Source organism: Triticum aestivum, chromosome 3A (genome assembly GCF_018294505.1).
Source record: "Triticum aestivum cultivar Chinese Spring chromosome 3A, IWGSC CS RefSeq v2.1, whole genome shotgun sequence".
Classification (NCBI taxonomy): Eukaryota; Viridiplantae; Streptophyta; class Magnoliopsida; order Poales; family Poaceae; genus Triticum; species Triticum aestivum.
The window spans coordinates 247,000,730-247,023,882 of record NC_057800.1 but is presented as its reverse complement, the minus strand read 5'-3'; the positions used below and the strand labels follow the sequence as shown (position 1 = coordinate 247,023,882).

At 44.5% G+C, this 23,153-nt stretch overlaps 1 protein-coding gene across 10 annotated transcripts; it reads left to right on the top strand.

The window, feature by feature from the left end:
* The first annotated feature begins 10,160 nt into the window (after positions 1 to 10,160).
* On the top strand, positions 10,161 to 15,029 carry LOC123061115 (protein FAR1-RELATED SEQUENCE 5). 10 transcript variants are annotated; one of them, XM_044484055.1, is made up of 9 exons: positions 10,161 to 10,329; positions 10,433 to 10,808; positions 10,977 to 11,241; positions 11,387 to 11,491; positions 12,147 to 12,604; positions 12,704 to 12,991; positions 13,078 to 14,275; positions 14,359 to 14,487; positions 14,585 to 15,029. In XM_044484055.1, exons 5-7 carry the CDS (start codon positions 12,161 to 12,163, stop codon positions 13,729 to 13,731), a joined length of 1,386 nt encoding a protein of 461 aa, XP_044339990.1. In that variant the 5' UTR covers positions 10,161 to 10,329; positions 10,433 to 10,808; positions 10,977 to 11,241; positions 11,387 to 11,491; positions 12,147 to 12,160; the 3' UTR covers positions 13,732 to 14,275; positions 14,359 to 14,487; positions 14,585 to 15,029. The 10 variants fall into 10 exon arrangements, with proteins under 10 accessions (XP_044339990.1, XP_044339986.1, XP_044339989.1 ...); XM_044484051.1 differs by having other exon boundaries at positions 12,132 to 12,604; XM_044484054.1 differs by having other exon boundaries at positions 11,368 to 11,491.
* The last annotated feature ends 8,124 nt before the right edge of the window (positions 15,030 to 23,153 follow it).

Below are 23,153 nucleotides of genomic sequence, written 5' to 3'. Positions count from 1 at the left end.
TGAAGCATATGAGGCAACCTTAATTCCATTTTTTGTAGTTTTTTTTATAGATTAACTAGTGATAAAACAAGAAACAAAAAGATTCGATTGCAAGATCTAAAGATATACCTTCAAGCACTAACCTCCTCGGCAATGGCGCCAGAAAAGATCTTGATGTCTATTACGCAACCTTCTTATTGTAGACGTTGTTGGGCCTCCAAGTGCAGAGGTTTGTAGGACAGTAGCAAATTTCCCTCAAGTGGATGACCTAAGGTTTATCAATCCGTGGGAGGCATAGGATGAAGATGGTATCTCTCAAACAACCCTGCAACCAAATAACAAAGAGTCTCTTGTGTCCCCAACACACCCAATACAATGGTAAATTGTATAGGTGCACTAGTTCGGCGAAGGGATGGTGATACAAGTGCAATATGGATGGTAGATATAAGTTTTTGTAATCTGAAAATATAAAAAAAGCAAGGTAACTAATGATAAAAGTGAGCGTAAATGGTATTGCAATGCTAGGAAACAAGGCCTATGGTTCATACTTTCACTAGTGCAAGTTCTCTTAACAATAAGAACATAATTGGATCATATAACTATCCCTCAACATGCAACAAAGAGTCACTCCAAAGTCACTAATAGCAGAGAACAAACGAAGAGATTATTGTAGGGTACGAAACCACCTCAAAGTTATCCTTTCTGATCGATCTATTCAAGAGTCCGTAGTAAAATAACATGAAGCTATTCTTTCCGTTCGATCTATCCTAGTGTTCGTATTAGAATAACACCTTAAGACGCAAATCAACCAAAACCCTAATGTCACCTAGATACTCCAATGTCACCTCAAGTATCCGTGGGTATGATTATACGATATGCATCACACAATCTCAGATTCATCTATTCAAACAACACAAAGAAAATCAAAGAGTGCCCCAAAGTTTCTACTGGAGAGTCCAGACAAAAACGTGTGCCAACCCCTATGCATAAGTTCACGAGGTCACGGAACTCGCAAGTTGATCACCAAAACATACATCAAGTGGATCACGTGAATTTCCCATTGTCACCACAGATAAGCACATGCAAGACATACATCAAGTGTTCTCAAATCCTTAAAGACTCAATCCGATAAGATAACTTCAAAGGGAAAACTCAATCCGACAAGATCTGATACGTCTCCGTCATATCTATAATTTTTTATTGTTCCATGCCAATATTATATAACTTTCATATACCTTTGGCAACTTTTTATACTATTTTTGGGACTAACATATTGATCCAGTGCCCAGTGCCAGTTCTTGTTTGTTGCATGTTTTTTGTTTCGCATAAAATCCATATCAAGCGGAGTCCAAACAGGATAAAAACTGACGAAGATTTTTTTGGATTATATGTGAATTTTGGCAAGTGAAATCAACGCGAGATGATGATCGAGGGGGCCACAAGGCAGGGGGAGTGCCCCAGGGTGTCAGGCACGCCCTGGGCCCTCGTGGCCACCCCGTAAGGCGGTTGCTGCCCTTCTTTCTCCGCAAGAAAGCTAATGTCCGGATAAAAATCGTGTCCAAATTTCAGCCCAATAGCAGTTACGGATCTCCAGAAATATAAGAAACGGTGAAAGGGCAGAATTAGGGAACGCAAAAACACAGAGACAGAGAGACAAATCCAATCTCGGAGGGGCTCTCGCCCCTCCCATGCCATGGAGGCCATGGACCAGAGGGGGAACCCTTCTCACATCTAGGGAGAAGGTCAAGTAAGAAGAAGAAGGGGGGCTCTCTCCCCCTCTCTTTCGGTGGCCCCGGAACGCCGCCGGGGCCATCATCATCACCGCAATCTACACCAACAACTTCACCGCCATCATCACCAACTCTTCCCCCCCTCGATGCAGCGGTGTAACCCCTCTTTTACCCGATGTAATCTCTACTTAAACATGGTGCTCAACGCTATATATTATTTCCCAATGATGTATGGCTATCCTATGATGTTTGAGTAGATCCGTTTTGTCCTATGGGTTAATTGATGATCGTGATTGGTTTGAGTTGCATGTTTTATTATTGGTGCTTTCCTATGGTGCTCTCCGTGTCGCGCAAGCGTGAGGGATCCCCGTTGTAGGGTTTGCAATATGTTCATGATTTGCTTATGGTGGGTGGCGTGAGTGATAGAAACACAAACCCGAGTAAGTAGGTTGTTTGCGTATGGGAATAAAGAGGACTTTATGCCTTATAATGCTATGGTTGGATTTTACCTTAATGATCTTTAGTAGTTGCGGATGCTTGCTAGAGTTCCAATCATAAGTGCATATGATCCAAGAAGAGAAAGTTGTTAGCTTATGCCTCTCCCTCAAATAAAATTGCAATAATGATTACCGGTCTAGTTATCGATTGCCTAGGGACAAATAACTTTCTCGTGACAAAAAGCTCTCTACTAAACCTAACTTAGTTGTGTCTTTATCTAAACAGCCCATACTTTTTATTTACGCGCTCTTTATTAACTTGCAAACCTATCCAACAAAACCTACAAAGTACTTCTAGTTTCATACTTGTTATAGGTAAAGCGAACGTTAAGCGTGCGTAGAGTTGTATCGGTGGTCGATAGAACTTGAGGGAATATTTGTTCTACTTTTAGCTCCTCGTTGGGTTCGACACTCTTACTTATCCAAAGAGGCTACAATTGATCCCCTATACTTGTGAGTTATCAAGATTCTTTTTCTGGCGCCGTTGCCGGGGAGTTATAGCGTGGGGTGAATATTCTCATGTGTGCCTGTTTGCTTTATCACTAAGTAATTTTTATTTGTTGTTCTAAGTTGTTCTCTATCTTTAGTTATGGATATAGAACACGAAATACCAAAAAAATAGGTTTACTTGCTACTCATGGAGATGGGGAACCTCCTAAAACCCTCGATGCTCATTATGTGAAAGATATTATGTACTACTTTGATAATCCTGAGAAAACCCCATTCAACTTTATAATGGGAGTAACATTGGATCAACGTGAATACTTTAGGGATTATCGCTTGACTCAAAAATGGAAACTACTATGGGATCAAATTTATATGTTGCATTGGTATGCTTGACAACTATGCTTGAGATATGATTATACTTGTTGATCTAGGATAAAGGCTCCACACCTTCCCTTTTCATGCAAATTTAATGATAATGAAACCTTAGCTTCTTATGCTAATGGTATATATGATTACTATGATGTGGAACGAATAGAAGAATTCATTGCTTTTATGGGTGCTTATGAAATTGAATCTTTGTTTAAAGAGTGTGAAAATCTTGATGATGGTGTTTACAGACCTGAAAATTTTGCTATGAAAATTATGAATTCAATTCCGATATTGATGAATTTATTGAGAAATTCTCCGCTGTCCAAGAAGAGACTAATATTTTGCAGGAGTCTATGTAAGAAGAAATTGATGAAACTGTGAGCTCATTGGATGAAAAAGATGGTGAGGAGAGCGAAGAACAAAAGGAGGAAGAGCGGATTAGCTACCCATGCCCACCTTCTAATGAGAGTAACTCTTGAACTCATACATTGTTTAATTTCCCTTCGTGCTTACCGAAGGATGAATGCTATGATGATTGTTATGATCCCGTTGATTTTTTTTTGAAATATCCCTTTTTGATGATGCTTGCTATGCTTGTGGCCAAGATGCCAATATGAATTATGCTTATGGAGATGAACTTGCTATAGTTCCTTATGTTAAACATGAAATTGTTGCTATTGCACCCACACATGATAGTCCTATTATCTATTGGAATTCTCCCGACTACACTATATCGGAGAAGTTTGCCCTTGTTAAGGATTATATTGATGGGTTGTGTTTCACTACTACACATGATGATTTTGATAGATATAATATGCATGTGCTTGCTGCTCCTACTTGCAATTATTATGAGAGATGAACTACATTTCCGCCTCTCCATGTTTCCAATATGATAAAATTGCAAGAAACTGTTTATACTATGCATTGGCCTTTACTATGTATGCATGAATTGTTCTTTTATGACATGCCGATGCATAGGAAGAGAGTTAGACTTTGTTGTTGCATGATATATGTTGCTTTGTGCTCACTACTAAATCACAAATCATTGTTAATTAAAATTGGCTTTGATATACCTTGGGATCCGGGTGGATCCATTACTTGAGCACTATATGCCTAGCTTAATGGCTTAAAAAAATGCTGTCAGGGAGACAACCCGGAAGTTTTAGAGAGTCATTTATTTCTGTTGAGTGCTTTTATATAGTTTGAAAACAAAAAAATAAAGAGGGGAACCCAAAGATTTTCAAAAAGGAAAGTGAAAGTGAGAGAGACAAGCATTGTTGAAGTGGGGGAGCTCCTTGAACTTTGTTCATGCTCACGGAAACTTTGTGAATCTTGATTACAGAAACTTTTCAACAAAAGTAATTATGCCCTTGTACAATTACATTGTATTATAAAAATAATGTGCCAAGATTTGCCTTTAGGATGTTTACATTGCTTGTTGGTTTGTGCGGTGCAGAACAGAAACTTTGGCTGTAGTGCGTGATTTTACATTTTTTACTGGAATGTCAAACGGTTCTGAAACTCTTTTCACTGTATTTATATATGAATTTTTTATTTTTCCTAATTGTTTCACGATTTTTGGAGTACCAGAGGTATGGTGAATGTTCAGATTATTACAGACTATCCGTTTTAAGACAGATTCTGTTTTTGATGCATAGTTTGCTTGTTTTGATGAAACTATCAATTTCTATCAGTGGATTAAGCCATGAAAAGTTATATTACAGTAGCTAGAATGCAAAAACAAAATATTAATTGGTTTGCAATAGTACTTAGAGTAGTGATTTGCTTTATTATACTAACGGATCTTATCGAATATTCCGTTAAGTTTTGTGTGATTGAAGTTTTCAAGTTTTGGGAGAGATTACGATGGATGAAGGAATAAGGAGTGGCAAGAGCCTAAGATTGGGGATACCAGAGGCACCCCAAGGAAATATTCAAGGACTCCCAAGCAACCAAGCTTGGGGATGCCCCGGAAGGCATCCCCTCTTTCTTCTAACGATCATCGGTAATTTCACTTGGAGCTATATTTTTATTCGTCACATGATATGCGTAAATCTTCGAGCGTCTTTTGCATTTAGTTTTCACTTTTCTTTGATGCACCATGCTGGTATGAGATAGTCCTTGGTTTATTTATAGAATGCTCATTCCACTTCACTAATATCTTTTGAGTATGGCTTTAGAGAATGCTTCATGTGCTTCACTTATATCTTTTGAAGTTTGGATTGCCTGTTTCTCTTCACATAGAAAACCGCCGTTTGTAGAATGCTCTTGTGCTTCACTTATATTTTTTAGAGCATGGGCATATATTTTTTAGAAAGAGAAAGAATTAAACTCTCTTGCTTCACTTATATCTATTTAGAGAGATGACAGGAACTGGTCATTCACATTGTTAGTCATAAAATCCTACATAAAACTTGTAGATCACTGAATATGATATGTTTGATTCCTTGCAATAGTTTTGTGATATAAAGATGGTGATGTTAGAGTCATGCTAGTGGGTAGTTGTGGATTGTAGAAATACTTGTGTTGAAGTTTGTGGCTCCCGTAGCATGCACGTATGGTGAACCGTTATGTAACGAAGTTGGAGCATGAGGTATTTATTGATTGTCTTCCTTATGAGTGGCGGTCAGGGACAAGCGATGGTCTTTTCCTACCAATCTATCCCCCTAGGAGCATGTGCTTAGTACTTTGTTTTGATTACTAATAGATTTTGCAATAAGTATGTGAGTTCTTTATGACTAATGTTGAGTCCATGGATTATACGCACTCTCACCCTTCCATCATTGCTAGCCTCCTCGGCACCGTGCATTGCCCTTTCTCACCTCGAGAGTTGGTGCAAACTTCGCCGGTGCATCCAAATCCCGTGATATGATACACTCTGTCACACATAAGACTCCTTATATCGTCCTCAAAACAGCCACCATACCTATTTATTATGGCATTTCCATAGCCATTCCCAGATATATTGCCATGCAACTTCCATCATCATCATATACATGACTTGAGTATTTATTGTCATATTGCTTTGCATGATCATAAGATAGCTAGCATGATGTTTTCATGGCTTGTCCTTTTTATGTCATTGCTATGCTAGATCATTGCACATCCCGGTACACCGCCGGAGGCATTCATATAGAGTCATATCTTTGTTCTAGTATCGAGTTGTAATATTGAGTTGTAAGTACATACCCTCAGCCCCGAGGGTGAACTACTCCCTCCTCGTCATGGAGAGTGCCGGGATGATGAAGATGGCCACCGGAGAGGCCCCCCCTTCCAGCAGGGTGTCATAATGGGTCTAGATTGGTTTTCAGTGGCTACGGAGGCTTGCGGCGGCGGAACTCCTGATCTAGGTTATTTTCTGGAGGTTTCTGTATTTACAGGAATTTTTGGCGTCGGGAACAAGTCAGGGGGGGTCCCTGAGTCATCCACGAGATAGGGCAGCGCGCTCGGGAGGGGGGTAGGGCGCGCCCCCCACCCTCGTGGATGGCTCGGGACTCTTCTGGCCCAACTCTTTTACTCCGGGGGCTTATTTTGGTCCATAAAAAATCATCAAAATTGGCACACCAAGTGGACTCCGTTTGGTATTCCTTTTCTATAAAACTAAAAAAACAAGGAAAAAACAGAAACTGGCACTGGGCTCTAGATTAATAGGTTAGTCCCAAAAATCATATAAAATAGCATATGAATGCATATAAAACATCCTAGATGGATAATATAATAGCATGGAACAATAAAAAATTATAGATACGTTGGAGACGTATCACTCCACTGCGCGGTGACAAAGTATTTCGGCGTATTTACCGGATGAGCCGAAAGCTCTTCATCAGGTTTGTGAATTCCATCCAGGAGTTCGACAACTACTTCAAATGCAAGAAGGATTGCACCGGCACACTTGGATTCACCTCACTCCAGAAGGGCACGACAGCTATGAGGATGCTTGCATACGAAGCTCCCGGTGATTCACTGGAAGACTATGGACGCATGGCCGAGTCCACGACCATTGAGTGTTTCTACAAGTTCTGCAGGGCAGTGGTGGCAGTGTTTGGACCGTAATACTTGTGATCACCCAATGCTGAAGACACTGCTCAGATCCTAGCACAGAATGCAGCAAAAGGATTTCTAGGGTTGCTTGGAAGCATCGACTGCATGCATTGGAAATGGAGGAACTGTCCATTTGCTTGGCATGGGATGTACAAAGGCGCCAAAGGAAGTTGCAGTGTGGTAATTGAGGCAGTGGCCACACACGACCTTCTTTGGTATGCCACGAACTCACAATGACATCAACGTACTGCAGTACTCCCATGTCTTTGCCAAGCTTGTTGAAGGTCATTCTCCTTCGATGAACTTCAAGGTCAATTGATGGCATCTATCTGAGATGGTCCACATTTGTGAAGACCGAAGGGAATATGCCCTAGAGGCAATAATAAAGTTGTTATTTATATTTCTTTATATCATGATAAATGTTTATTATTCATGCTAGAATTGTATTAACCGAAAACTTGATACATGTGTGAATACGTAGACAAAACAAAGTGTCCCTAGTATGCCTCTACTTGACTAGCTCGTTAATCAAAGATGGTTAAGTTTCCTGACCATAGACATGTGTTGTCATTTGATGAATGGGGTCACATCATTAGGAGAATGATGTGATGGACAAGACCCACCCATTAGCTTAGCATAATGATCATTAAGTTTTATCGCTATTGCTTTCTTCATGACTTATACATATTCCTTTGACTATGAGATTATGCAAATCCTGAATACTGGAGGAACACCTTGTGTGCTATCAAACGTCACAACATAACTGGGTGATTATAAAGATGCTCTACAGGTGTCTCTGAAGGTGTTTGTTGAGTTGGCATAGATCGAGATTAGGATTTGTCACTCCGAGTATCGGAGAGGTATATATGGGCCCTCTCGGTAATGCACATCATAATAAGCCTTGCAAGCGATGTGACTAATGAGTTAGTTGCGGGATGATGCATTATGGAACGAGTAAAGAGATTGGCCGGTAATGAGATTGAACTAGGTATGAAGATACCGTCGATTGAATCTCGGGCAAGTAACATACCGATGACAAAGGGAATGACGTAGGGTTAATTATCCTTTTGCCCTCAGTGGTGTCCATGTGCTCAGCTTTGCCCTCATATGCGAATTGTGCTCAGTTTTCCCCCTAGTCCATGCACAACTACTATGACGAGGCCAAACGGCCAGATTTGAGTCCATTCCATCAGCCGTCGTTAGTGGTTGTGGGTCCGGAGCTTACACGTGGGACCGCGTGGCCGTGGGTCCGCAGCTGACATGTGGGCCCGTGCAACAAAATCCCCAAATCATTCATAGGATTCTAGCTGCCCAAATCGACGCCCACTCTGCCCATCCGCCGGCCGGCCGTCCTACGTTGCCGCCGTCACCTGCGCCGCGGCCAATACCTGCCCTGCCACCAGCTGCACGGCCTGCTCCGCCGCTACCGTCCTGCGCCGACGCTCCACCGCTACCTGTGACGCCCGCCACCTACCTGCGACGCCACGCGTGGGGCGCCCGCCACCTTCTCTACCCGCGGCGCAGCCTCCTTCTGTGCGCCCGGCTGGAGCGCTCAAAGGTGGGGGGCTGGTGGAGCTGTTTGAACTAGGAGGAAGAACCCCGGGGTGAAATGGCGATCAACAGCGACCCCGGAGTATTTGGCGAGGCAAGCATCGGGCCGGAGATCCGCCGCGTCCACGACTGGGTTCCCGAGGGGTAAGTCATGCCTCCTGTTTAGATTGAGCTTACTTGTGCATTTGAACAATCGATTCGAGTAGGTTTGCCCGATTAGTGTGCTGATTGCGTCTCCATTTTTCGTCGGTTAGGATGGAGTTGCGGTTTGCTTTATTGGTGCACATTAGAAGGGACCGGTACATGTTCGATGCAAAGGATAAGAAGAAATACCAAGGAGGTTTCGATTATCGGTTGCCAATGGCTAGTAATTGGAGTTTCAGACAATTTGGGGAGGTAATTTGTAGCCAATATCCTTGGGGTTTGCTTGATGAAGTGGTATACAAATACTATCACGGGGAAAAGAAATGGGTGATAGTTAGTAATGATGAAGAGTTGGCTACCATGTTTGCTAGGCATAAATAGAAAGATAATTTTCATGTGAGGCTGCAAATTGATGTGCTTGAGCAGGCATTTGGACCTAGGATGACGGGTGCAACATCTCGGGGAGAACCAAGTCATCGTAATGGCATCTCTAGCCAGAACAGTTCCGTTGGTGCACGACGACGTGGTGGCTCGACAAGCATGGGCAACGGCAGTAGGGGCCCCCTTGAAGTGGAGCCATATGATTACAATTCTGGAGTTAATGAAGAGAACCTATATTCTGATGTTATTCAGAATTTACGACAGGCACCTTAGGCTGAAAACCAAGATGAGACTCACAATGCAGTCCGTGTGGATGATGACGTGGTAGGTGAGGACGAAGACCTTGCAGCTATTGAATGGGACCCTTTGAACCCTCATATGGAAGAAGGTACTGTTTTTGCATCCATGATTGAGTGTAGAAATGCACTTGTGACATACTGCATCAAGGTAGAACGTACTTTCAAAGTTGACAAGAGTGATCAAGTACGTTACAAAGTGCGTTGTCCAACCAAGGGTTGTCCATGGAGGCTGCTAGCATCTAAAATGCGAAATAGCACTAATGTTCAGGTCAAAGTGAATTCTTTTAAACACACATGCCAGGAATCAACCCTTAGGAAGGATACAATCAGTAGAGCCAAGTCAAGATGGGTGGCAAAAGAAGTAAAGAAGTGGGTGATAGAAAACCAGCAAGCGGGTCCAAAGGAATTGCATAAGAACATCAAAGATAAGTCCAAGATAGATTTACCATACATGAGGTTGTTCAGTGGTAAACAACATGCTATGGGAGTGGAGTTTTGGCTCCCGGGTCCAGATGAGCCCGATATGTGTGCCATGTATTATTGAATTTGATATACGGCGATGGAAAAGTCTGGTCGACGGGCGAGTACGCGTGGGGTCGGGCTGGTTCAGTTAACGCCCCGTCTAGTTGTCGTTAACATGTGCGAACGGCCGTCCGCGCGCTGTCACTCTCCCCCCGTCGCCTTTTCTGTCAGCTCTCTTCCAGCCCGTTACCTGGACCCATCTGTCAGCCCATGCCGTCTTGTGGGTTGGCCACCTCTTGGCGGTCTAGTCCATTTGGTCAGTAGAAGGGGATCCGAGAGGAGGAACAGGGCGGTGTAGGCGGCGCGGCGGTGGCGGATCGGTGGTAGTCCTAGCATGCCGACTGATTTCCCCGTCTCTCCAGTGAGCAGGTAAATGAATCCTCCATAGCTTGCCTTTACAATAGTTGCCGCCCCCAACTCCCACTCCCGTAATTAGTTACATGACAGGATTTTCGTTCTGATTTGCTACCAGACTGCCAATCTTCTCAGATGAGGCATCTAGTGCGGCGAAGGTGCTAGGTATGATTGGCACAGGGAGGAGTGGGGGAGGGGAGGGTTTCAGCTAATGGATCGCGCGGAGGCATCGTCTGTGGATTGGGCATCAGTTCACGGGTGAACTGTTCTAATCTGTTCGGAGAGGAAGCAAGTGTTGATGCTAGGTGCGGTGGGTTGTCCGCGTTCAGCGAGAGCGAGGGCGACAACACTAAAAAAATTGAGAATGGAGGCCACCAATCTCGTGCTGATGGTCACCAGGAAGCTATTATTTGCGATAGAGCAGAAAGTGCAGATGTAGGTTCTGCTCAATCTACAGGAAAGGCTGATCCTCAGGCCCCAGGGTGCACGAAGAGGTAATAAAACGTCGCCCTATAGAATAAGATCTAATGTGTTTTTGCAGTGCTAGTAATTGGGGAAAATGAAGAATAATGATTTTTTTCGTGCGTTTGTCTCTGAGTATGATTCCTTGATGTCCTGAATGTAGTAATACGAATTTTTGTAACTTGACTCGCATGATGTAGGGTAAGAGTTGGTAAACAGCTTCTAGACAAAGCTCCGTGCGCTGAAAGAGTAGGAGCGCTGGAGAAGACCATCAGGGGCTATGCCAAAACACTTGGGGATTGTGTGGTTGAGCCATCAGTTGGTCTAACGTTCGACTCCTTGGGCGAGGCGTACGATTTTTTCAATTTGTATTCCTGGGAGCTGGGTTTCGGCATAAGGTACGGCAAGAGCAGGCTTAATTCAGAGAAGACAAAATGCATGCAGGAGGTTGTCTGCGGGTGCTCGGTGAGTATGCTTGTTGTGAAACTGTCTTTCCAATCATGCTAGGGAGCTAATGGGTGGTGGTTAGCACTGTATATCTAATGTATGATGTTATGCCAATTGTCATGGTAAACCAACGAAGCATAACAGCCGTTCATGTCGTTGCTAGTTCCCAGCAATGATAAGGCTGCTCTGGACATCTGACAATGGCTGGTACATCACAGAGCACAGGGCAAATCATAACCATGCTTTAACGCAAACATGTGGTGAGAAGGTAAATTGGCCATCCCATAAACATATAGATGCATACACAAGGGATTTGGTTAAGAAGCTTAGGCAGAACAACGTAAATGTCACAAAGGTGTACAGTATAATTTCAAGCATCTTCGGTGATGCAAACAAAATGCCTTTTACTAAAAGATCACTGCGAAATTTGTGTGGTAAGATAAATAGGGAGCAGGCAGAGGATGATGTTAGGAAAACAATTGATGTGTTTGCTGACATAGCTGCGAAAGACCGGGAGTTTGTTTTCAGAGTGCAGCCAGATAAAGGATGTAGGATTAAGAATTTGATGTGGGCAACTGGTAGCAGCCGGAACCAATATATTTATTTTGGTGATGTTGTTACATTTGACACAACATATAGAACAAATCTGTACGATATGCCATTCGGGCTGTTCGTTGGGGTGAACAACCATTTCCAGAGCATTGTGCTGGCGGGTGTGCTTCTCCGTGATGAATAAGCTGAGAGCTTCGAGTGGGTTTTTTCAGAGTTTGTTAGAATGATGGGAGGGAAGGCTCCCTTGACAATTTTGACACGTACATCTTTATAATTTTTGACATGCTGTTTTCGGTCCTACCCATCCATGTAATTGTGGAATTTAGGTACTAAAACAGTTTTTTTTGTTTTACCGGGCATGGTGTGAGCAGATCAATGTCGAGCAATGGAGATTGTGATCAGGAATGTGCTACCGACAACCACGCATCGCTGGTGCAAGTGGCATGTGCTGAAGAAGTGCAAGGAGACACTGGGTCCAATGTACACGAAACAGAGTGACTTCCGAGCAGAGTTTCACAAGGTTGTCATCCACATGTTGACAATTAACGAGTTCGAGGACGCTTGGAAAATGCTAATAGAGAAATACAGTTTACAGAGTCACACATATATGACCCAAGTCTATGAGATAAGGGAGAAATGGGCTAAGCCTTATTTTCAGGGGGTATTTTGTGCGAAAATGACTAGCACGGAGAGGAGTGAAAGTGCCAACAGTATGCTGAAAACATATGTGCTGCCAGGGTGTCCAATGCACATGTTTGTGAAACACTATATGCGTCTCCAGTCCGCGAGGGACGCAGAGGAGAGTTATGAGGAAAAGCGTAATAAAGTGGTAAGTAACCAAACTCAATCTAGTTGAACCATCCCATTAGAAAACAAATTGCCGATGGTGTTGCATACTTATGATAGATTGCCTTGCATTGCTTAACAGGCCGGAGTTGTGTTCAAGTGCAATATGTCAACAGAGAGACATGGCAGCAAGGTGTACACATGTGCAATGATCGAGCAGCTAGGTGAGCTGCTCTACCAAGCTAACGCATATCGAATTGAAGAGTTGGATAAGGGTAGATTGTACAGAGCCACACACACGCAGGCTGAGATGCGCGAGAAGTGGGCAAGGGGAGTTTACGAAGTGAAGATGCTGGATGATGGTCGTTTATTTGAGTGTGAATGTGGTCTGTTTGAACACATGGGCATGCCGTGCTGCCACATGCTAAAGGTAAATTTAGTTTGTTGGAGTGTTTAGTACTGCTTTTCAATCAGTTGAAGCCATGGCAAAGCTTGCTCAGTAATCATTTGCTCCAGGTTATGGATGTTCTTGGTTACACTGAGATCCCGGAGAAGTTGATATTGAAGAGGTGGACAAGGGATGCAAGGGATGTTCTTCTGTCTCATTTGCAAGTCTACCAAAGAGGCCATGCAAGCAGTAGGATAATGACACACCGGCACACAAGTCTATACATGCACGCAATGGAGTTGGTCCGTCTGGGCGATGCATCCGTAGAAGCCTATGAGAAAGGGATGAGAATCATTAGGGATGGTATTACTGCTCTTACTGGCTATGAATCCCAGAGGGACGGGCTAGCTTTGGAGGACAGGCCTGAAGCTCACCGTGGTGCCGGAGAAAAATGCGATGATGGTGGACTTGTTGCACCCGTAGAAAGGCAGCAGATGGATGTTGATACTTTCGCTGGCCTAGATGCTCCGGAGAAGAGAAAGAAGCAAGGGCGCCCAACAAGCAGCCGCGAGAAGGCTCCGTATGAACAGTTGAGTAAGAGGACAAGGTTCTGCCGCATATGTAGAGGGAGTGGGCACAAGAAAACGACATGCCCGGAGCGCGGTGATCACCCGAAGAATCCCAGGAAGCAGGCAAAATGCAGCAACTGTGGTGTAGAAGGACACAAGCATAACACCTGCACGAATGCATTTGCTGTTAAGTTGCATGCGGGTGGTGTTTAATTGCGATGCCCTCTGACAGTTTTTTCCATAGGTTATTTTAGAACGTTTTATGTTTGTAGAGTGAATTGATGTGTGACTAGATGAGCTTAACTCCCACCGTATTGTTGTTGACCGTTATGTATTCCGAAGCAAACAGTTGCAAAGGAGGCATGGAAGATTTGGAACTGCGTGAGCGAATGGAAGGGCTCTGTGAGATACGTACACTGCTTGGCCATTATGTGTTTTTTTCTTTTTCCGTTTACTCTGTGGCTGCGACTTAAGGGTTTGAATTTTGAATTTTGAACTACTGGACAGAGCTGTTGCGCTAGGTTGGTTCAGATAGGTGGGGCACTAAACAGGGGAGGCTCTCTGCCTTTAAATATGGTCCAGCCGCATAGCGTGCTCCCGAGTACAGTTCACACGCCAAATACTCAAAAAAGCTCGAGGTACCAAGCTAGACATCCGGGGGAGACAGAAGATAATGGTGCTGTCCATCAGTTGGCCGAGCTCCGGCATCCTCACCGAGGGGTTTGTCTGGAGCCTCGACAGTGACCTGTTTGCACAGGTATGCCGCGCCACTTCTACAAAAACCGTATGATTCCGGTTGTTTCCTTTCGAGCAAGCTAACACCATGGTTGCCCCGTGTAGTGGCTGGGCTTGTCTAACAGCGGCGTGTAGTGCATCGCGGGAGGCGGCAGCTCGGTTGATGGTCAAGATGGTCAGAGCATGGGCGAGGTGAACCAGGGGGCGGATCAGGCGGCTGATGATCTCGTGGAGGTGAGAAGAGACATCAGATCTGACCATTTATGTTGCCTGCTCTGTGAATCTGAAGCATTTTGTGTTCTACCCCCCGTTTTTGTTATCTTTGATGCAGGTTGAAGCTGCCCCTGCAGATGTTCTTCCAGATAACCAGGACGGAGCAGCCGTGGTGGAGAACCAGGCGGTAGATTTCGGGCTGGAGGTGGTGGCGGAGCATGACCTGGACGCGAAGGGAGAGGATGGATTGGTGGAGTCGGCAGAGCTTGAGGAGTTCGATGAGTCAGTGATGTTTTGGAGTGGTGAGGAGGAGTCTGAGGATGAAGATGAGGTGTGCTCCTCCGCGCAGAAGCGTCCTCATCTGAACTAGTTTCAAGAAAGACGACATAATCTGATAATTGATCGGTCGAAAGTAGTTTAGAGTAGTAGAAGTTAGCACGTGTTTAGCACTTGCTAGTTGTTGACTTACTGTCAACTGTTTGGGAGTCGTCCGGTATTTTGGATGTGGCAACACATGGTTGTAATATCTTATCGATCGGTCCCATGTTTGGAAAAGTCGCTCACTTTCCATGATGGCGCTAGAAAAGCGCTCATTACAAATGAGAGTCTATATGATTCGACTTTCGTTGGTAGTGATAGTGAATCATTATGAAATGAATCAGATGCCAGAGAATCGCGTTAACTGTCGTTTTGCAGTGTGGGCTGCATGGTCGCATCGTTAGTAACCAGAAAAATTGCTCTTGCGATGATCCCACTCGGCTAGAATAGAACAATAATTTATTTTGTCTGCCATTGGGTCTCATGGTTGATTAGTAAGAGGTAACTACGTCCATGCTAATTAAACAGTTTGCATGCATGTGGAAGAGTCAAAGGAGTCGCGTCGGTGGGTTGGTGGCGCGGGTGTATGGACCCCTGTTTTTCTTTGAGGGAGGAACTGCGTGGACCACCACACTCGCTGTCCGAACTATTGCGACATCCGATTTTGTTTTCTCGTAGCATGGGGAAAAGGTGGCCGGTCCGTTGGTCGACAAGGTCTTTTGTTATTGTCATGTGACACGTGGACAAAAGTGTGCAAGATATAGTGGGATCCGGGGTGCATTTCGTGCATGACGCTGCATGCTTCAGGGGGGCCCAGTATGACAGTTAATGTCGTGGAGCGAAAAAAAGGTACACGTGCATCCCGGTGCATGCTGCGGTGAACCCTCATTGTATGACTCGTTGGGTTTGTGCATTTACGTCCATGAGAGCTGCTACTCCCGGTCTCTGGTAATAGATGTCACCGGCATCATATATATTTTTGTTTTGGCATGCGATTTGATTGATTTGGTGGAATGAATAAGCAAAATGAAGGGGTGAAGGTGTAGACGTGTCATTTGTACAGGCAGCTGGGTCGCGCCGCGCACCGGGTAGGCACGTATTGCTGGTCGGTAGTGGGCGGTAAAAATCCCGCCATTTGCACCCAAAATTCGGGCGAGCTATAGCTCGGTATGAGTGGCAACGAGACATCCACGTTAGATGCAGATAAGGGAGTGGGTGAAAAAATCATCCCGTGCCCCGTGGTCAGCTCGGTTTACTTCTTACCCCACACTCTCACTCCAATCCTTCTCTCTACTTGGGCAAAAGAGATAGATAAGGGGAGAGCAAAAGCAGAGGAGAGGTGAAAAGAAGGTTGGTGCTTGGCAGTGGAAAACCGAATCTCCGGGTCGCTGCCGTGCATCTCGTGCTGCGACCTGGCTAGCTCGTGAGTAGATCTGGTCCGCATTTACAAAGGCTTGCTCTTTCGCGTGGCGATTAAGAAAATCATAGGCATTTTTTGGTTTGACATTGGGGTGGTCCTTCCTACTGATGTTTATGCATCTAGGTCGTCGCGATGAAGCCACAAGCTTCACCGTCGAGGAAGTGTCATACTCGAAGCCGAGGAAGGGTCGCTGTCGAAGCTGGATCTAGCCAGTCTTCACGCCCGTGGGGGAGCAGGCTTCAGCTTCCAGCCACAGCTGAACCAGAGGAGATCCCTCGGATGGAGCCGAAGTTAGCGGCCGAAAACCTGCCAGGGCCATCAATACGGAACACTTCCACTCCGGCGACATTGCTGGGCGTCGGGTCCATATTGTATCCAGTGGTCAGAAGCACGGGGCTCGGCAGTTTCCTAACTATTAGGGTGGCTGGCAAGATGAATAGGAGGTTCTATGTCTGGGTGCAGTCTAGGTTAGATCCAAAAACCATGGGGATGACTTTCCTAGATAAGCAAGTTAGGTACTTAGACAGGGAGGCAGTTGGTAGAATTATAGGTGTGGTGTCTGGCAATAGGCCTGTTAAATTTGGACCACTGAAAGATAGGGTCAAAACTGTTGAGAAGGTGCAGTCGTTGCTTGGCTTAGAAGTTAGAGCGTCCGCTGGAATTAAGGTAGGGGATCTGCAGAAATTAGCTCAGATATGTGATCATGAAGAGATGTCAGCAAAGCAATTAGACACGGCTGAAAGTGCAACTATCCCTAGGTGGTTTTGGTAATTCATAACAACATATAGCTCATTGAGCTAATGGTATTCCAAGATGATTATTTCAGGAAAGCTCAATGATTGGCATGGTATGGATGTGAAAGTGGAACCCTCAAAATGCTAAGGACAAAGGATTGGCTCAAGCTCAAAAGCTCAAGACTCTTCATTTTATATTTTAGTGATCCAAGATCACATTGAGTCTTTAGGAAAAGCCAATACTATCAAGGAGGGATGAGGTGTTGCTTAATGAGCCTCTTGCTTCATGTGCTTAGTGATATGCTCCAAAACCCTCAACTACTTTCCCATATCCACATATGACCTAAACCCTAAGCCAAACTCGGTCCTACCGATTCTTCCTATCCGGCGCCACCGAGTTTCACTTGTCATAAGCCACTGCCAAACCCTAGCAATTCGGTTCTACCGATAGGGATCTCGGTCTCACCGAGATGGGATTGCAAACTCTCTATTTCCCTTTCGTAACTTTTCGGTCTCACCGAAAGAGCGAATCCGTCCCACCGAGATTGCAATGTAAATTCAGTGTTTCCCCTTTGTAACTTTTCGGTCTCACCGAAAGAGCAAATCGGTCCCACCGAGTTTGCCTGACCAACTCTCTGGTTAGCTAATTACCAAATTCGGTCTCACCGAGTTTGTGTAATCGGTCTCACCAAGATTACGTTATGCCCAAACCCTAACCATATCGGTCCTACCGAGTTGCATGTCAGTCCCACCGAAAATCTCTAACGGTCACTAGGTTTACATTTTCGATCCGACCGAGTTTGTTGATTCGGTCCCACCGAGATTGGAAAACTGTGTGTAACGGTTGGATTTTGTGTGGAGGCTATATATACCCCTCCACCTCCTCTTCATTCGAAGAGAGAGCCATCAGAACACATACACCATTCCAACTCATATGTTCTGAGAGATTTGGTGGTCATAGCCTTGGTTTCACAACCTAGGAGAGTATGGCGTCTAGCAAGGGAAATTATCACCGTAGAGGTCCCTACTTTGATGGTACTAATTTTGCTAGTTGGAAGCATAAAATGAAAATGCATATTCTTGGACATAACCCCGCCGTTTGGGCTATTGTGTGTGTTGGTTTGCAAGGTGACTTCTTTGATGGGAGAGAACCAAACCGTGAAGCTACCGCGGATGAGTTGAAGATGTTGCAATACAATGCTCAAGCTTGTGATATTCTCTTCAACGGATTGTGCCCCGAAGAATTCAACAAAATCAGCCGTCTTGAGAATGCGAAGGAAATTTGGGACACTTTGATTGATATGCACGAAGGTACCGACTCCGTCAAGGAATCCAAGTTGGATGTGCTTCAAAGCCAACTTGACAAGTTCAAGATGAAGGATGGTGAAGGTGTCGCTGAAATGTACTCTAGGCTTGCTCTCATCACAAATGAGATTGCCGGCTTAGGAAGTGAAGAGATGATCGATAGATTCATCATCAAGAAGATTCTAAGAGCCTTGGATGGAAAATATGATACCGTGTGCACATTGATCCAAATGATGCCCAATTACAAAGATCTCAAGCCAACGGAGGTGATTGGAAGAATTGTTGCTCATGAGATGTCACTTAAGGATAAAGAGGAACTTCACAACAAATCAAGTGGTGCCTATAAAGCCTCATGTGAAGCCCCTACATCATCAAGTGAGAAACAAGACTTCAATGAAGAACTGAGCTTAATGGTGAAGAACTTCAACAAGTTCTACAAGAGTAGAAGCAAAGATAGAAGCTTCAAGTCAAGGTCCTACAATGACAAAAGATCTTCTAGTCGAGAGCGAAACTGCTACAGTTGTGGAAGACCCGGACACTATTCCAATGAGTGTACGGCTCCCTACAAGAGAAGAGAAGATTCTCCAAAAAGAAGAAGCAAAGAATCACCACCAAGAGAGAGAAGGAGTAGAGATGATCGTTATGAACGAAGATACTCACGGAGAAGCAAGGATTCAGAAAGAAAGGAAAAATCATCAAGAAGCTACACAAGACGAAGACATCAAGCTCATGTTGGTGAATGGGTATCCGGCTCCGACTCCGACAACCACTCCGAGAGAAGTTATCACTCCGACTCAGGTGTTGCCGGTCTAGCACTTGTGTCAACCAACTCCTACGACATATTTGACTCACCAAATGAAGGAATTGGAAGATGCTTCATGGCCAAAGGTCCTAAGGTAACACACCCCGAGTATGTTGATTTCAATAGTGATGAAGATGACTTGTTAGGTGATGATTTGCTTGTTGACAACTCTAGTGATGAATACTATGATGAAACGTCAATTAAACATGCTAATCAAGATAAAACGAATGACAATGATAAGGAGAAGGTTGAGGCTCTAACTAAAGAACTAAACACTCTTAAGTTAGCCCATGAAACTATCTTCGAAGATCATCGAGAACTTTTAAGAGCTCATGAGAAATTACGCTTTGAAAAGCTCAATCTTGAGCAAGAGCATGAGTTCTTAAAAGCAATCAATGATGATCTCCGCAAGAAAAGTTTTTCTCACATTGCCAAGCGTTTACTCTTATCCACTTACATGCCTCAAGTCAAGTCTAGTAACAAGAACAAGAAAGATTCTTCCTCTAGTAGTAACAATGATCATGCTAAATCCAATATTGTTGCTTCTAGTAGTTCTCTTGATTCCACTAATGATTCTCTTAGCCAAGTTACACTTGAGCAAGAAAATAGCTTATTGAAGGGAATTATAGAGAAAAGAGTGTACAAAAGCCTTGCCGGGAGTAAGCAATTCGAGGAAATTGTGCGCAAGCAAGGAATGCACCGGAAGAATCAAGGTGTTGGTTTTGAACGAAAGTTCAATGCCAATGGAGTTGAGTGGGAAGAATATCAATACCCCAAGACAAAGTTTGTTCCTCAACAAGAGAAGTATGATACTTTTTTCAAGGGGACACAAGCTCAAGATGATCTTCCACCACAAGACTACAAGCAAAAAGGCAAGGACAAGCTTCAAGAGGAAATTGACGCATTTGAAGAAGCTCCTAAGACCTTAGTCAAGTGGATTCCCAAGACTACTTCAAGTTCCACTTCATCAAGTACGACTACAACTTCAAGGATTCCCATCAAGATGGTGTGGATCCAAAAGAAGAAGAACTAGAGAGTTCTTGAGGGTGACTCTGCCAACATACTTCACTCTTATCATTTTGGCAAGAACAAGTGCAATCAACTTCCACATCTTGCACTAGTTCAAGGAGTCACAAACCCTCTTGTTGGTAAGACAAGGGACAAGGTAACCTAAAAGTTTTCATGGACATCATCTTGTGTGTGCATCACTCTATGTCTATGGATATCCTTATTTGTTCCTTGTGGGACTAACCCATATAGGTATTGAAAGTGCAATTCACTCAAATGGATAGCTCCAAGTGATCTACATCAACATTGAGCATCCACATCTTCAACATCTACATGAAGTCATCATCGACAAAATCCAAGGTTAGTTCATCCCTCTTAGGGGGGATATCACATCTAGGGGGAGCTTTACTCTAAGACTTGAGCTAAAGAAACTCTAAAGATGTGAACACAGCAATGCTTTATGTAAAAGTGATAACCCCACTTGAGCTTAAACGATGAGTATGACCTATGATCAAGTGTTCTCACTTGACTCCTAAGTCAATATACTCATATATAGATGACCTAGTCATCGAAAATTGCTTGATAGTTGCTAGAATTGGTTGTGCATGACTTGTCACATATTTCATTTGCCATCTTATTGTGTGAGCATGCTGGTTGCATATTTTACTCATTCGAGGACATCCACTTGTTGTTTTGATTGTTTGGTTTTATTTTCTTTTGCCAAGTGGATGGACAAGAATGCCTAAGAACCTCCTCTAGCTATCTATGCTTTTCTCGTCTCAAACTCTATTCATGCTGCATCACAAAATTTGATCAAGTCAGATTCGAACCACTCTGTGTGAGGAGCGCTCGGAGTCCCCGATTCGTCATAGACTTAAACTTTCAAAACCTCTTTATGATTCTCGGTCTGACCGATACCCCACTTTCGGTCCTACCGAGATCACTAAGTTGATCTAGGTTTTCGATCTCGGTGCAACCGATTTGAACCTTTCGGTCACACCGAGTTTCAGTAACTGCTTGCAGTTATGAATCTCGGTGCCACCGAGTTGTTCCACTCGGTCACACCGACAGGGTCGGGCTATATATAGTCACGGGCAAAATTTGGAAATTTCTCCGAACTCCTTCGCCTGCGCGATAGCCTGCTCTGCCAACGTGGTCTCTGGATCGTCTCCTCGCCGCCAGCCGCCTCCAGTCGCTGGTCTCCGTCGCCGTCAACGGGAATTCTGCCCCGCCGTTGCCGCTGTAGCGAGTCTCCGCCGAACTAGGGTATGGATTCGATCTTTGTGCTATTCCCCAATCCGATTCTTAGCACATTGTGATCATCATGATTCTTGCCACGATTGAAACACTCCTATCCAGTCAATACGCTCGTAGATTAGGTTTGATTCGAAAATTTTAGGGTTAAGTTTCCGCCGAAACCATCTCGGACCCACCGAGTTGAAAAACTCGGTCCCACTGATTTGGCTTATGCCATTGCACAAGTGAGACTCGGTCTGACCGAGAATTACTTATCAGTGTGACCGATTTTGGAATTCTGTGAAACCCTAGCAGTCTCGGTGCCACCAAACTGTGACTCGGTCCAACCGAGTTCACTAGTTTAGGTTCCACAACTGCTTCGGTATCACCGAGTTTGAAATCGGTAGATCCGAGATGATTTCAGTGGAAAACTAAAACTAAGTTTTTGGATCATTCTTTTGCAAAAATCTCTGCATTTTGTGATGCTCATCCATTCTACCTCATCTATAAACTATTCACAGGGTCAGCAGTCAGAGTTTGCAGCATGTCTGATCAGAGTGATAGCCAAAACATGTCAGAAGAGCAAGTGCAGATGAGTGAGGGCACTAGCCCCTCCAGCTCTTCAGATGATGGCAGCAGAAGTACCCCAAGCAATCTGCCAAAAGATGCCACTAGACAAAGGAAGAAGAGAACTTCTGATTCTGAAGATGAAGATTATGTGGCAGAAGAAGAGGCCACATCAAAGAGAGTTGAGCCAGCTCAAGGCACAAAGCCAGGTCTAAAGATCAAAAGGCCAGCAGGCAGGCAGCCTATGTCAAAGGCTAGAGCTTCAACTGAAAAGCCTGCACCCAAAGAGCCAGTTGCTGCAGAAGGCAAGAAGAGGAAGGAAAGGGTCAAGAAGACCGTAGCCAGAGTGCTTGGAAAGGCTTCCATTATGGAAGAGGAAGAGGAAGAAGAGGTTGCTGCACCAGCACCTAAAGCACCTAAGCTTATGGGTGATGCTATCAGGACAGGGGCTGCTGCATCTAAGCCCAAAGAAGCACCCAAAGCTGCCTCCAAGCCCAAGTCTGCACCAAAGAGGAATACAAGGAGCATTCCTACAGCTGAGAAGAACAAGGCCCCAGTGCCTGAGACTGTTGCTGAAGAAGAGGATGAAGAGCAAATTCTGAGAAAGCTCAAGCCCAAGATCCCAGACCACAACGATGCTCATCCTGTGGCTGAGGATATGAAGCTCAGGAGAGACTCAGGGCTGAGGAAGTGGAGAGAAGCAGATCCGTATGCTTCAAGGAGAAGGACTGTGTGGATTACAGGTTTCACACCAAGGAGCAGCAAGATTTTTATGAGACAGTGCTGCTAGACAAGAAGCCAATAGTCAGTGACATGAGATGGGTCGATTGGGAGTACATGAAGGAAAATGGTTTTTTTCAAAACTAGCATGGTTTTTACAGCAATTTCGGAAATTAGCAGTGCTAACAAGTTATTTGCAAAATTAGCACCCCGTCGGCCTCCCATTGGCCGAAGAGTGGCTCTTCGGCCAGCCGTTGACCGAAGAGGGCACTTCTGCCTCCCGTTGGCCGAAGTGTGCCCCAACTAGGCCGAAAAGGACTCTTCAGCTTCCCATAGGCCGAAGAGCACTCTTTGGTCAACCGTAGGCCGAAGAGTCCCCGGGCCCCACCTTTTCCCGTGAACAGGTGACCGAAGTTGCATGGTCGCGCTCTTCTGCTTACTGTAGGCCGAAAAGGGTTTTTTATTATGACTTACGAATGTTGTGTAACCATTTTGCAATGAAAAAAAATTGCACAGCCCTTTCCGTAAATATTTTCCCGCCAACTCTTTCCCCTCCATATGTTCCCGCCAACCCTTT